Source organism: Echinops telfairi, unplaced genomic scaffold (assembly GCF_000313985.2).
Source record: "Echinops telfairi isolate 266 unplaced genomic scaffold, ASM31398v2 ScPeMD7_3509;HRSCAF=4178, whole genome shotgun sequence".
Classification (NCBI taxonomy): Eukaryota; Metazoa; Chordata; class Mammalia; order Afrosoricida; family Tenrecidae; genus Echinops; species Echinops telfairi.
Window position 1 is genome coordinate 842740 of NW_022107407.1, and position 15045 is coordinate 857784.

Genomic DNA, 15045 nt, shown 5'->3' on the forward strand with positions numbered 1-15045 from the left:
GAAAGAAGTAGGAGGCAAAGGGCATATATACAAGCCTAACTACAGCCATGTACATATATAAATATATTTAAGATTAAGGGGGGAACGGACCTAGATGCATTAATTATTGGTTTGGTAGTAGGGTGGCAGGTGGACATTGGCCCTCTTCCTTTTTAACATAGTAAAACTTTAGTTTTCAATCTCTGTTTGATTTTGGTGTCTTTTCTTTTGAGCTATGTTTTAGGAAGAAATCTTATTAGAAAGCGTTTGGTTATTTCAACGAAAAATTAAGATTACCTGATAAGAAGACATTGGATCGTGATTATTGCAGATACTGACTTTTGGTGCTCTGGAAATGGAAAGAATAGGGTGTTTTTTAAAAGCTTTTCCAGGCAGACTGTTTTCTATTGTATTACTCAGACATATCCTTTCTTCTTGTACTTTTGAAAATTTCTGCTTAGTTATTTTTACTTAATCATTTCTTCTATGTGTTTTGCCTACTTTATAATCAAGAGAAAGTTGCAAATTAGTTCTTATGATGTGTCCCTACTCAATATTTGCCTTCATAAAGAGATCACTGACAATATGGGTGCTATAGCAAAGTTTGGTGATAAAATCAGAGGATGCCCAACTGTCAGAAAGAATAACATCTAGGGCTGTAAAGACTTGTCTCACAACAAGCAGCCATCTAAGTGAGATGTCTGCTAAGTCTATATAGAGGAAACACACCAGTCTGTGTGAGTCAATGACTGTACTAAAATCCAAGATCAGATGAGACAACTGTATTAAAGCTTAAATTCTGAGCACCTGGTTTACAAAAGGCTATGAATGACAGGGCAAGCCCAAAATTCATTTGCAGAGTCACCACATGGGTTAAACATCTGGAGAATCCTTTCCAAACTTGGTGAGGGGATTTGAATGGCCTTGCTATCCAGACAGTTCATTGGAAAGTAGATGAATTCATGTGTAGATAGGTTAAAATTTAATGCCTTATTATTTGTTCTTTTGACTCATTTTATATTTGTTCTAGGTGTTATTATTTTCTTCTTTCTTTTGAATTGAGGTTTTACTCTGTTCTATTTTGTTATTTTATTGGTATGCTTTTATTTATATGAAATCTAGGATATGTAAACCTATAGACACACTGGATTAATAGTTTCTTAGGGTTATTGCAGGGGAGACTTTGGATAGGAGAGGGGAGCTAATAATAATATGTACAAGAATTAAGAAAATGTTTGAAAAGTAATTTTGGTGATGGCTATATAACTAATACATTTTAGTATGTTATGTGAATTATATATCCATAAAACTGTTAATATTTTTAGAAAAAAACAAGTTGCAGAGCCTATTCTGACACTCTCTTTGGCCTTTTCTTTCTTAATTGTCTTTTTAATGATCTTTTGCTTTCTTCTTATATGATGATCTTGATGTCATCCCATTTGTCAAGTCTACTGTTGTAATAGGGTCACATTCTGTTCTAATAGGGTTGCTATGAGTAGGCACTGGCTTGATGACACCTAACATCAAAAATCCTCTGTGTACCATATCATATATCTCATAAGTGAATACATCATTGTCAGCATCTGACACATAGCTAGTATTGGGTAAATATTTGTGATATGAAATATCTTAGGAACTGCATGATTTTTAATCAATATCTCTGCCTCTGCTCTTTCTTCCCATGAATATTACTTTAGTCCTCAGTGAATGGTCAGATATTGTCTTATGAACTTTGATTGATACGCTAAAACCCAGTATACAGATACCCCTTTTATTCTGACCTTCAGTATATTATAGCACCATGCCTGCCCCATCTCTTTCTTTCTACCTATTACCTTTTTAAGGTGCAAAACTATTTCTTTTTAAAATAATTTTATTGGGAGTTCTTACAGATATTGTGAGAATCCATAATTCAATTAGATCAAGAAATTTCTACCACATCAGTTTCAAACATTCTTTCTTCTTGAAGTCTTTGATATCAGCTCCCCTTTATCCCTTCCATCCTCCACCTTACTCTAGAGGAACCCTCATTGTTATATTATATATTATTATTATTACTTGTCATATCTTACCCCATCCAATGTATCCATTCACCTACAATTCTGTTATTTATTCCCCCTGAGTGGGGTTATAAAGTCATCATCGCTCTCAGTTCCCCCTTCGCCCCTTTTATCCCCTACCTTTCCATATCCTCAGGTAATTATTACTCGTGTAACTGTTTCTGAAGGGATTATCCATAGTGGATTTCATGCATCAAAGAATCATTTTTTGTTGTTTTTATTTTTAAATTTATTTTCTTAATCATTTTATTGGGGGCTCGTACAACTGTTAATCACAATCCATACATACATTCATTGTGTCAAGCACATTTGTACATTTGTTGCCATCATCATTCTCAAAACATTTGCTTTCTACTTGATCCCTTGCTATCAGCTCCTCATTTTTCTCCCTTCTTCCCTGCTCCCCCCTATCTCATGAATCCTTGATATTATATCAATTATTATTATTTTGTCATATTTTACACTCTCCGACGTCTCCCTTCGCCCACTTTTCTGTTGTCCATTCCCCAGGGAGGATGTTATATGTAGATCCTTGTAATTGGTTCCCCCTTTCCACCCCACCCTCAGCATCAAGCAATCTTAATTATACAAATGAACATACACAGATCTAACAAGATTAATGAGTTAAAACCAAGACCATAATAGTAGGGGGAGGAAATATTAAAGAACTAGAGTATCGTTATGTGCTTCATCAGTGCGATAATGCATGACGGATATATCATCCTTTCTGTGGGGCCCTTCTGTGAGGGACGGACCAACTATCTTACAGGTGGGTTTGGGGTCTCCACTTTGTCTAAGCTCTTTCACATCAATTTGATTGCTTGTTTTTGAACCTCTGTTACCTGGTTCTGTGGACACCTAATGATCACACAGGCTGGTGTGCTTTTTCCATGTGGTCTTTGTTGTTTCTTTGCTAGATGGCCACATGTTTAACTTCAAGCCTTTAAGACCCTATGTGTTAGTCCAGGTAGATTACAGAAACAAATCTAGGGAGACAATCAGATGTGTATAGAAAAGAACTTATATAAAAAAGTAATTGTCCTCCTGTCCCACTATCATGCAAGGGAAATAGAGGAAAGAGCTGGGAGGCAAAGGGCATTTATAGAGGTCTAGATAAATACATGTACACATGCAAATATATTTATATAAGGATGGGGAAATAGATCTATGAACCTATATTTATAGGTTTAGTATTAAGGTAGCAGAAGGACATTGGGCCTCCACTCAAGTACTCCCTCAATGCAAGAATACTTTCTTCTATTAAATTGGCATTCTATAATGCTCACCTTCCCAACACAACCGCTGAAGACAAAGCGGTGAATAAGCAAATGTGGTGAAGAAAGCTGATGGTGCCCAGCTATCAAAAGACACAGTGTCTGGGGTCTTAAAAGCTTGAAGATAAACAAGTAGCCATCTAGCTCAGAAGCAACAAAGCCCACATGGAACAACATATCAGCCTGTGTGATCATGAGGTGTTGAAGGGATCACTGAAGACAAATGGGTGCATAGGCTTGCAAAGGCATAGCAATTAGGGAGTTTTATACACCCAGACTAATTTTCAAGTGCCTTGGGTGACAAGTCTTTCTAAATGCCAAAGCATACTGGGAGAAAGTAGCTAAGACATGGCGGGGAGGACATTATCTTTGAATCTACTCAATATCATGTTACTCCAGTATTCATAAATATGAAAATTCCCTATCTTGGTCTCCAGGAAATCTTGTGGAGGCATTTTGTAAACACAACACATTATTTTCCAATTTAGTAATAATCTCATCTTTTTCTATTTAAATGTCTTATTGTTTCAAAATACAAATGAACCTTGTAAATTGACTCTAATATGATACTAAAGGTCATGTAGGAATTTCCTGGATTCTTTGCTTAATGTACTGCCTTTTACACTATACAAAACAAAAATCTCCGATTCATTGCTACAGTGATTCTGCCTCATACTTACCCTATAGGACAGAGTATAACAGCCCTTTGGAGTTTTCAAGACAGTAAATCTTTACAGGAATAGAAAGCCTCATTTCTCTCACAGAGTTGCTGGTGGTTTTGAATGTGGTGGTAGCCCAGTGCATCACCCCTTATGCCAACAGGGCTCCTTTCCATGAAATTCCTTCATGCCCTTTAGGATCACTTTATATAACCTAGTGCTTTTTACACTTTACTAAATAAATTCATAACATTTCTGAGCCTAATATGCATTGTAAATGAGAAGTAAAGAAATGCTGTCTGAGCTTTATGTCCATCAGCCCTCCCATTTCTGTTTTTTTTTAACATAGTATTTAGTTATAGCTTACTAACTAAATATTATATGATAAAACATAGTAGTATTTTATAATACTATAAATAGTATTTGGTGGTTCTAGAGTAATTTGTGGTACACTTTCAGGAAAATTGAGGGGCTTCAGCTTGTTTACTATGCAAGTGAGAAAATGAAGCCCTAGAATGATTAATGATTGAGTATTCAATAAGATATTAGAACACAAGTGAGGAAATACCCAAGACACAGGATTTTCCCCTATCCTTTATCATTACTTACTTATGTAATTTTTACTTTCTGAAGTTATGTTTCCTTTTATTGAATAATATTTTAAAATTTCTACTGATAAATTTCTATTTGTTTGAATATGTATATGTCTATATATTTCTTTATGTTTCAAATATAAAATAGAAATTGTGTTCTTGATCTAGTATTTTAGGAATACTGTCATAGTGATGTAGTTGGTTATACATTGGGTTACTATTCGCAAGGTCAGCAGTTCAAACCTGCCAGTTCTCCCATGGGAGAAAAACGAGGCTATTTACCCCTGAAAAGATTTACAATCTCAGCAACCCAAAGGGGCAGTTTTACTCTATCCTGTAGGGTCACTATGAGTTGAAATCAACTAAATGCAATAAGTTTGTTTGAGTTTTAAATTTTTATTAGCTTGACATGATTTTTAGACTGTAGAAGGAAAATGCTATACTTGTGAAATCAGTTTATTTTCAGTTTCCTTTCTTTTCTTTTTCAGCGGCTCTAATTAGAGGAAATCGTAAAAACTGTGCTCAGTTTTCTAGCTCCCTTGACTGGTTGATCAGCAGATTGGAAAGACTGGAAGCTTCTTCTGGTATGTTTTCCAATTATCTCCTTGTTATGACACGCCAAAAGGCTTCCACATGTTTCTGGGAAAATGGAATTCAAACTAACTATTCACGAAAGTGTCACATTAGAATGTCCTGGTTAGAGGGAGTATAAAATGATATTATGGTCCGCACAGTTGAATGTATAGCTGTAGTTATCAAAACGCAAGTAGGCATCTCTGTTGTTCTCTGCTTTCAGCTAAGGTCCGTATGACATCAGCAATGATATCCCTTGGTCCACATCCTCTTCTGAATCAATATTTTACTTACATGTGATGTCAATTACATTATTTTATCATTTGAGCATCCTTGTGAGTCACCTTTCTTTGGCATAGGCAAAAACATGATTCTCTTCCAGTCAATTGGCCAAGTAACTATCCGCCAAATTTCCTGGCATAGACGAGTGAGTGCTTCCAGTGCTTCATTAGCTTATTGAAATGTTTTAACTAGTATTCCATCAGTTTCCAGAGCCTTGTTTTTGGCTAATATATTCGATGGAGCTTGCACTTCCTTTGTCATCATTGGTTCTTGCTCATATGCTACCTCCTGAAATAGTGGAACGTCATGTAGCTCTATTTGGTACAGTGAAATGTGTTTATTCTTTCCAACTTTTCTTGATTTGTCCTATATCATCAATATTTTGCCCATAATCTTTTAATATTGCGACACAAGATGAATTTTTTTCTTGAGTTCTTTCAATTTCGATATGCTGAGCATATTGTTCCCTTTTGGTTTTCTAACGTTAGTCTTTTCACACTTCATTATAATATTTGGTTTTGTTTTCTCAAGCTTCCCTTTGAAATTTTCTATTCCCTTTGACATGATCACTTCTTTCATCTTCTTTAGTTACTCTCTGATTAAAAGCAAGTTTGAGTCTCTTCTGCTTTCCATTTTGATCTTTTCATTCTTCCCTTTCTTTTTAATGACCTTTTTCTTTCTTCATGAATGGCGGTCTTGATGTTCTGCCACTAATGGCAGAAGGCTTGACAAGGGTTCGTGAGGCCCTTCCCAAATCTGTGGCCTCCCTCAGAGAGCATATTTTCTGAATGGGAGGTTAATGCTATGTTTGGCCTCTACTCATTATTGATGAACCAGGAAAACATAGATATAGACGTACACAATTAACTTTCCATATTATCATTAATTTTTTTATTATAATGTTTATATTTATTTATTTTTAAACTTGCAGGATATATTCCATTTTGTCTTTTATGATGCTGCATATATAAAATATTGTTAATCTTACTTATTTTTGTATAATGTAGTTTTTTGCATTATTTTGCATATTTTTTTGTTTTGCAAACTACGACACATAGTCTCCTCTACACTGAGAGGTTGGAGATGCGGAACAGAGATAGAATTTAGCCAGGACTGTGAAGTTGGGAAAGATTTTATTGAGGCAGGGAAAGAACTTCCGGGAGGGAAGGGATAGCAGTGAAGGACAGGGGCATCTTGAGCCCCCGGGCGAGTTCCGAGACCCAACAAGTAAGGTCAGGGAAATCTCATCTGGCAGTGAGGCAGTGAGACATATGTAGAGCTTAAACCAAGGGTGTATGTACTGATAAGGGGAAGGAAGACCTTCTGGTGCTGCAGTTGCAGGGTCTGAGTCGGGATGTGGTCGTGAGTAAATCATCCTGTAACACTGAGGGAAGGGTCTATACAGACCCAGCCTGGAGAGATAAGCTTTTTGGAACTCTGGAGGCAGGGACTGCATAGTCCAGCTCTGGCCTTGAGAGGAGGGGGAAAGAGCCGCACAGTCCAGCAGGCTATCTTTCAGGAGAGCTGGGGGAGGTGGCTGCGTGGTCTGGACCCAGCCCAAACATACACCTCAGTGAGACCATGATGATCTCCATAGGCTTAGAATTCATCCTGGTATGCATGTATTTTTAGTGACAAGATGCTTCATGAGCTAGACTTAGCTTACTTGTCCACTGAACCATAGTTTGAGCTTCAGATGCTCCTGGTAACTTATTCTCTATTTAAGATTTCACTCATAATTTTACTACCCTGCCCTCTACATTGTTTGGAAAATTTCCATGATTGTATTCTTTCAGGCTTACCTTAATCATTCCTTTATTTCATGCCTTTCCCAGATAGATTTACTTGCGTACTCAGCTAAACATTGTTTTTTATGTGCATAATTTTCTTACTAGACTGAGCTAATTATCTTTGGATAGCACTTCTCTTTCCCAAACAACATATATTACAGATCAAATTTCCACTGTACCTTAAACAAAACCAAACTCCAAATTCACTGCCACTGAGTTAATGCTGACTAATAGCAACCCTATAGGACAGGCAGAACTGCCCCTTGAATTTCTGAGCCTGTACGTCACCAGGGTTCCTAATGTGCCAGACACAGGCAACACATAATTTTAGGTAGTTGAACTGAAAAAGCACAAAAAGAAAAAAAAAAGGTAATGAACTGATTCTGTAAACTAGCGACTCATAATTTTTCTCCTTTATTGTTTCTTTAGGCATTCTTGAAGTTTTACACTGTGTGTTAGTAGAAAGTCCTGAAGCTCTAAATATTATCAAAGAAGGACATATTAAATCTATTATCTCACTGTTGGACAAGCATGGAAGAAATCACAAAGTAAGTGAACCATTTCATTGACATTACATGAAATCTAAAATAATTCTGGATATGTTTTTTAAATAAAACAGCTTTTTAAAAAAATGTGTCCATTTTTATGAATGTTGTGGTCTGTTAATTTAAATCATGCATTGCTAATTAGTGCTTATTTGTAACATCAAGGAGAGAATGAAGAGTTCTCAATTTGGGTATGCAGGGAAATCATTGAGCATATTGGTATAATGTTAAAATAAATGGTTTAAATTAATGAGAGATAACATTCTTGCTTTTTGAAAAGTACAGCCTGTGCTTGAATCTGAAAGCAGAATTGAAGTCAACTTGAATTTGTTCTCTCTTAGGTTCTGGATGTCTTGTGTTCTCTCTGTGTTTGCCATGGAGTTGCAGTTCGTTCTAACCAGCATCTCATTTGTGACAATCTTCTACCAGGAAGAGATCTGTTATTACAGACACGTCTTGTGAATCATGTCAGCAGGTAAATCCAGAGAGCATCTCCAAATATGTAGCACAGCAGAAGAATATACATTCTGTCTCTATATTTATGCTGTAATATAGCTTATTTAAAATGTATTAGGATATTTTATATAATTTCAATTAGTGTATTTTTTCTTCCAATTAGATGAGTTAATAATAGTGCTACATAATCATAGTATTAGATAATCAAGAAGAATATGCACTTTCCCCCAAATAAATATATAGAGCCAGGTATTTCTATTCATATATTGGTGAATTATAACTTCTTCCCAAGGTGTTTAACATGCCAGCCAGTTTGCCAAGTGTTTGCATGTACATGCACTGTTTAAGTTTGTATTTTTTCTAGGTACTATTCTTTTCCACATTTTATAAATTACTACCTAGACCTGCAAATAGAACTCAGATCTAGCTAACTAAAGAGACTTAGCTCATAAACATCATACCGCTCTGATTTTTTTCTACAAAAAAAATTGCTTATAGTTAACAACATGTTCTGAATGATAGTAATAATTTCACGATAGTATTATTCCAGGATATAGCTGATACTTTTCTTGTATGATTACATTAAATGAGAATTTGGTGAATATTCTATCTTGTGGATTTGTACTTAACAGGATTTATTTAATACTTTCTTGCTGCTTCTTTATGTTATATAGCTACTATTAATGAATAATATCTATTGAGGCATTAATCATGTTGTTACCAAAGGTGTAAGTCCCATCATAAAATGCAACTAAATTTTACTGAAAGTTCTTTTGTTTACAATGAGGCATTGAGAATGACACAGAGGACAGGCATATTGGCTCCCACATTAACCTGACCTACCTCAACCTTTTACTGTGTGTATGGATATTTAAATAAATGGATATTTAGCCTAGAAATATTTCTACTGTACTAGTTGTCTCATTTTATGACTTCAATTTGATCAATACAGTAATTAAGAAAAAAATAGATCTTTGAGTATTATTGCCAAGTAATCCATAAAGCAAACACTATAACTAAATGTTAGCCCTAATGTAGGATACTACTGCATGTAATTTTAGTGGTTGTTTTAATGATTTTATAGAATTTATGGAAACATATTTCATAATGGAGTCCCTGGGTGGTACAAATGTTTAAATATTCAACTGCTTGTAACAAAAGTTGGCAGTATGAGTTTACCCAAAGACACCTTGGAAGATGCCTGTTATCTGCTTCTGCAAAATCATTGAAAACTACTCTAGCATACACCAGAACACCATGAGTTAGAACTGACATGATGACATCTGGTTTGAGTTTTTTTTTCTTTTAAAAAAAAATCACATCTTTAAAACAGCAAGGCTAATGTTCAAAATAATGAGATGAAAATTGAGAAAAGGTTATCTCGTCTTGTCTCATATGATGTTCATATCTCTTTAAAGCATGAGGCCTAATATTTTTCTGGGCGTCAGCGAAGGGTCTGCTCAATATAAAAAATGGTACTATGAACTGATGGTGGATCACACTGAACCATTTGTGACAGCAGAAGCGACACACCTTCGAGTGGGCTGGGCTTCCACTGAAGGGTACTCTCCCTACCCAGGAGGTGGTGAAGAGTGGGGTGGAAATGGTGTTGGAGATGACCTGTTCTCCTACGGATTTGATGGACTTCATCTCTGGTCAGGTAAATGTGGCCTATTTTCTTTCACAAAATTCTAAAAGAGAATCCTTTGCCCTTCTTTTACATTTCTGAAAGTTTATGATGCTGCTTATTTTGGACAAAAGTGAAATTTCACTACAGGGAAGAAGACAGTAACAATTATATTATGATTCCAAAGTATTATGTTACTTATGAATAATATTTTTAAGGGTACATTATAATGAGCCAGAAAAAGTATTTGTTTCTTACTTATATTGATTAGTTTTGTGTGGAACTTAAGTTTCCAACTTTAAATGAACTAAAAGCAAACTCTTGCAAATAATTGAAGACATAGGCAATGTAAAACTTCTTGCCAGATAATATAATGTGGAAAATGGGTGAAATGTAATGTTAGGAGTCATAGTTAATGCAGAAACTTAAAATGTTTGGCTCATAGAATTTAAAAAAATCGGTGTGAACTTTATTTCACCAATTAGCAGCTATCAGCTGAGTGTGACAAATAAAATATAATAATCTGTTCTCTGATTTATGAAGAGATGTATTCTAGTGGTCTACAAATAAAATCTTAGCTTTTGATTATGTTGATGGATTTTAGATAGATTCTTGAGAAATATGCTATATTGATAAATTTGCTTTTAGAATCTAGTCCTTATGTGACCTTGGTATCTTCCATAAAACACTTAATGAATAGTAAATTCAGAACATCACTTTACATTATTAAGAGTTATACTTTGTTTTTTTATAACCTACAGATGACATTATTTATTAGTGCTTTGTATTCCTAATAGATTATCAATACAATTAAAACTAAATTGAAGAAATCTATGAGTTAATGGTAATGAGTATATAAATAAAAGCATTTAATATAGCTGTAAATTTGATGATATTTATTGAATTTTACCACTTAATAACAAAAGCTTAGCTATATAGAAAAGATTAATGATGTTTGAACATTTCATCTGCACTGGGGCATATGTTTGGGAGTCAGGGTAGTCTTAGTGTATACTTTCTTGGACTGTAGGGACACAGCTGCAGTCAGAGAATGTATTTCTCATTCCCACAGTACATATTTTTATTGTCCAACAAGGGACAAAGAATATTAATTTCAGAAAACATACCAAAAGAAAATGGGGTAAAATTTGTGTATTATTGATATTACCCATAATCTTTCAGTCATTGGTTTAAATTATCTCAATTACATGACATAATCTCATTACAGAGGGCCTAAGTAAGTTCATGGAAAATTCCAATATATTTTCCCTTTGTTTTTCTATGAACATATTGAAGCTCCCTTGTACTTGTGTTGCCTTTAGTTTCAAGAGTTTTTTGGGTTCATATATATTTAATATTTTAATTTTGATACATATATATGTGTGTGAATATATACATACCCACTTACACAAGTGGGGAGTTTCAAAAGTACATGGAAAAATAGAATAAAAAGAACATGAATTTTTCCACAAAAATTTTGAAGCCCTTTCCTCTGTGTGTGTGTGTGTGTGTGTGTACATACATATACATATGAAGGTAAGTCAAAATATTGCTACATGACCAAGCTTAATGGTCTGATAGAGCCTGAGACTATGGCCATACTTAGAATAGAACTCAGCCATGGCTGAATTTTAGTTAAACAATTGACAGGTCTATATGGTGAACAGTAGCATTAGGGCCACACATCTTAAAAAGGCATTATTTGCTGAACCACAAAGTTCAGAATTCAGGAAGAATTAAGAAAGAACAAGGAAAGGAACATAGCACAGGGAGGAAGTGGGATACGTGACGTTACATTGTGGAAATTGCTGTCAAAGACATGAAGCAAATTCCTGCGAATTTTTTAATGGAAAACTGATTTACTCTGTACACCTTCATAGTAAAATAGTCTAAAAAATATATAGGCCTAAATGGAGGATATGTTGAGAAACAATAACTTCACATTTTGATATTTTTGTATAATCAAGCTTTCTATGCTTTTAAATAATAATTTTAAATTTTAATTAATGAAATTACTATAGAAAGTATTAAATAGTAATTTAGAAAAGCATTGCTAGCATAGTTGAAGTTCATACTTGCGTAATGTGATAGAAGTTCTGTATCAATTTGGTTGGGCCATGATTCTCAATGTGATATGGTCACTCTCCTTGATGAGATTTAATAATTTTTATAATGAGAACTGCTATGATCAACAAATCAATCAGAAGATTATTTCCTTGAAGACACGACTTGTTTACAATATATATGGACTTTCTGGCAAAACTCTTCTGCTTTTTGCTGCATCTAGAACATTCATATGCTTCTTCATCATATGAGCCTGAGTTATTTGACCATAACCATAACTTAATAACTATCAAGTTATTTGAACTTGAGCCTATCAAATAATTCTAGAAGAAAATGTGGTGAAGAAAGTAGATGGTGCCCGGCTATTAAAATATATAGTGTCTTGGGTCTTAAAGGCTTGTAGTTAAAAAAGTCACCATCCAACAGTGAACTAAGAAGCCCACATAGAAGAAGCACACCAGGCGGTGTGATCATGAGGTGTCATCGGGACCGAGTAACAGGCATTAGAAGACCCATAACTAACAAACAAACAAAAACCAAAAACTTTTGTTGAGAGCAAGGGCTTTCAGAGCAGAGACCCAAAGCCCATCTGTAGACAATGGAACATCCTCCCACAGAGAGGTTGCAGGGAAGGGATGAGTCAGCCAGGGTGAAGTAAAGTACTGATGGAGCACACAATATTCCTGTGGTACCTTGAGGCTCCCTCATGCCCACTATCATGACCCCAGTGCTGCTTCTCACTCTAGACTAGACCGGAGCATGTACACAGGTTTAGATAAGAGACAAAAGCTCACAACACACAGAATCCAGGAGCAGGAATGGGAATAGTGATACCAGAAGGGTAGGGGGAAGGAGGGGGAGAGAAGGCGAGAAAGGGGGAACTGATCACAATGATTGACACATAACCACACACCCCCAGGGGGAAGAGCAACAGAAACCATGGGAGGAAGGGAGACAGTGGTCGGTGTGAGATATGAAAATAATAATAATTTATAATCTATCAAGGGGTCACAAGGGGTAAGGGATAAAAACAAGAGCTGATAACCAAGGGTTCAATAGAAGGTAAATATCTAGAGAAGAATGATGGCAACATATGTACAAATATGCCAGATACAATTGATGTATCGATTGTAATAAGAGTTGTAAGAGCCCCCAATAAAATGATCTTTTAATTAAAAAAAAACAAGGTGCAATTGTACATTAAGAAAGCATCCTAGCCCAGTCCAGATCAAGTCCATAAGTCTGATACACCACATATGTCGATACTAGTTCCTAAATTCCTCTTTAGACTCATGCAGCCATGCAGTGACCAGGAATGCAGGAAGATCACACACCAGTGGGTAGAATGTACTGTGGATCCAGTGGTGGTGAAAGCATCTCAGCGCTGGTGTGGGTCTCCATGTGGCTCCTCCAGCTCCAGGGCTCTGGATGCATCAGCATCAGGCTTGTCATCAGGAATGTCTCCCAGGTAGTGTGTCCCACCTCTAGTGAGCTATTTATATCCTTAGTACCTCCAAATGAGATCATCAAGGTGCAACCTGATTGACAGGCTAAATTCCACCCCTTCACTCATAAGTCTCAAATTGACAACACATTATGTACCTACTACACTGGGTATTTAGAATTTAAGTTCTGATACAAATTTCTCTTCTTGGTTATGATTGAATTATTTATAATCCTTGGATCACATAGGCTGGTGTGCTCCTTCTGTGTGAACTTAATTGATGCCTCCCTTTAATGCAGTGGTTCTCAACCTGTGGGTCACCACCCCTTTGGTGACCCTTTCATGGGGGTCACCCGATTCATAACAGTACCAAAATTACAGTTATGAAGTAGCAACAAAAATAATTTTATGGTTGGGAGTCTTCACAACATGAGGAACAATATTAAAGGGTTGTGGCATTTGGAAGGTTGAGAACCACCGCTTTAATGACTGTTTACTTTGAAACAAGCCTTGAAGACGCCAGATACTCGTCTTTCTGATAGCTGGGCACCATTGCGTTACCACATTTTTCTATAACACTCTTATCTTCAGTGATCTCACCTTGAGATTGAACATTTTCAAGGACTATGTCACAAGAACCAATTATATTCTACACTCACCCCAATTAAACATACACTCCTCCAAGAGTAAATAGTGAACCCCACTGGAATTTCAAGAAAAGAGGTGGAGGGCAAAGTGAGAGAGTGTGTTAGTCTAGGTAGATTAGAGAAACAAATTCATGGACACTCTTGTATGTATAGGAAAGAGCTTTATATACTAGAACAGTTGAAAACATCCCAGCCCAGTCCAGATCAAGTCCATAAATCCGATATTAGCCCATATGTCCAATACCAATCTATAAAGTCCTCTTCAGACTCAGGAAACACATGAAATGATGCTGAATGCAGGGAGATTAGAGGCCAGTGGGTGTAAAGTCTTGTGGATCCAGTGGTGGTAGAAGTACCTTTGTGCTGGCAGAGGTTTCCACGTAGTTCCTCCAGTTCCCAGGGCATAGAGTCTATCAGTGTAGTGCCATATGTCTTGTCAGTAATGCATCTCTCAGGGTTTGAGCAGAGAGAGAGCGTGTCCTCTACCTCAGAGGAGTAAATACAGGAATTCTCAGAATCTTCAGGGGAAGGCCATGCCCACAGAGGCCTCATTAGCTATAACCCAATTGATAGACTAGACTCCACCCCTTCACTCTTAATCCTCTCAAGTCCTAAATTGACACCAGATTATGTAACTACTGCATTCTTGTCTCAGAGAAGGTTTCTTTGATAAACCAGGTGGGGTACCCTGCCATTTAGAAAAATGCTTAACATTACTTATATAGACCCCAAGGGGACAATATGTCTAATAAGATATTTCTAATTGGACATTTTGGCCTAGTTTCTTCTATCCATACCTTAATGACCCACGGCAAATTCTCTAGACTTTGGTTTGGATTTCTTCCTTTGTGCCCAATATATGGTGTTACAGAACTACATATATGCACTATTTTAATGCTCTCTTTGCTTTTTTATGACATGTATTATTCTGGCAAGCATGGTTCTGCCTTTGTGAACAAGGATTATTGAAAATTTTCCTTATTCACAGCCCTCATTCTTAGTGTAAATTTTGGCCAGTCAATTAAGCTTTTAATCCGTACAAGTCAACAATG

The 15045-nt window shown here is 36.0% G+C and overlaps 1 protein-coding gene across 1 annotated transcript in view; it reads left to right on the forward strand.

The window, feature by feature from the left end:
* Positions 1–15045, forward strand: part of RYR2 (ryanodine receptor 2) — an 805653-nt gene that overhangs the window by 335540 nt on the left and 455068 nt on the right. The window contains exons 18-21 of the mRNA XM_045294222.1: positions 5054–5149; positions 7640–7758; positions 8097–8230; positions 9630–9871. Of these exons, the coding sequence (XP_045150157.1) occupies positions 5054–5149; positions 7640–7758; positions 8097–8230; positions 9630–9871 (591 nt within the window). The remainder of the gene's footprint in view (positions 1–5053; positions 5150–7639; positions 7759–8096; positions 8231–9629; positions 9872–15045) is intronic.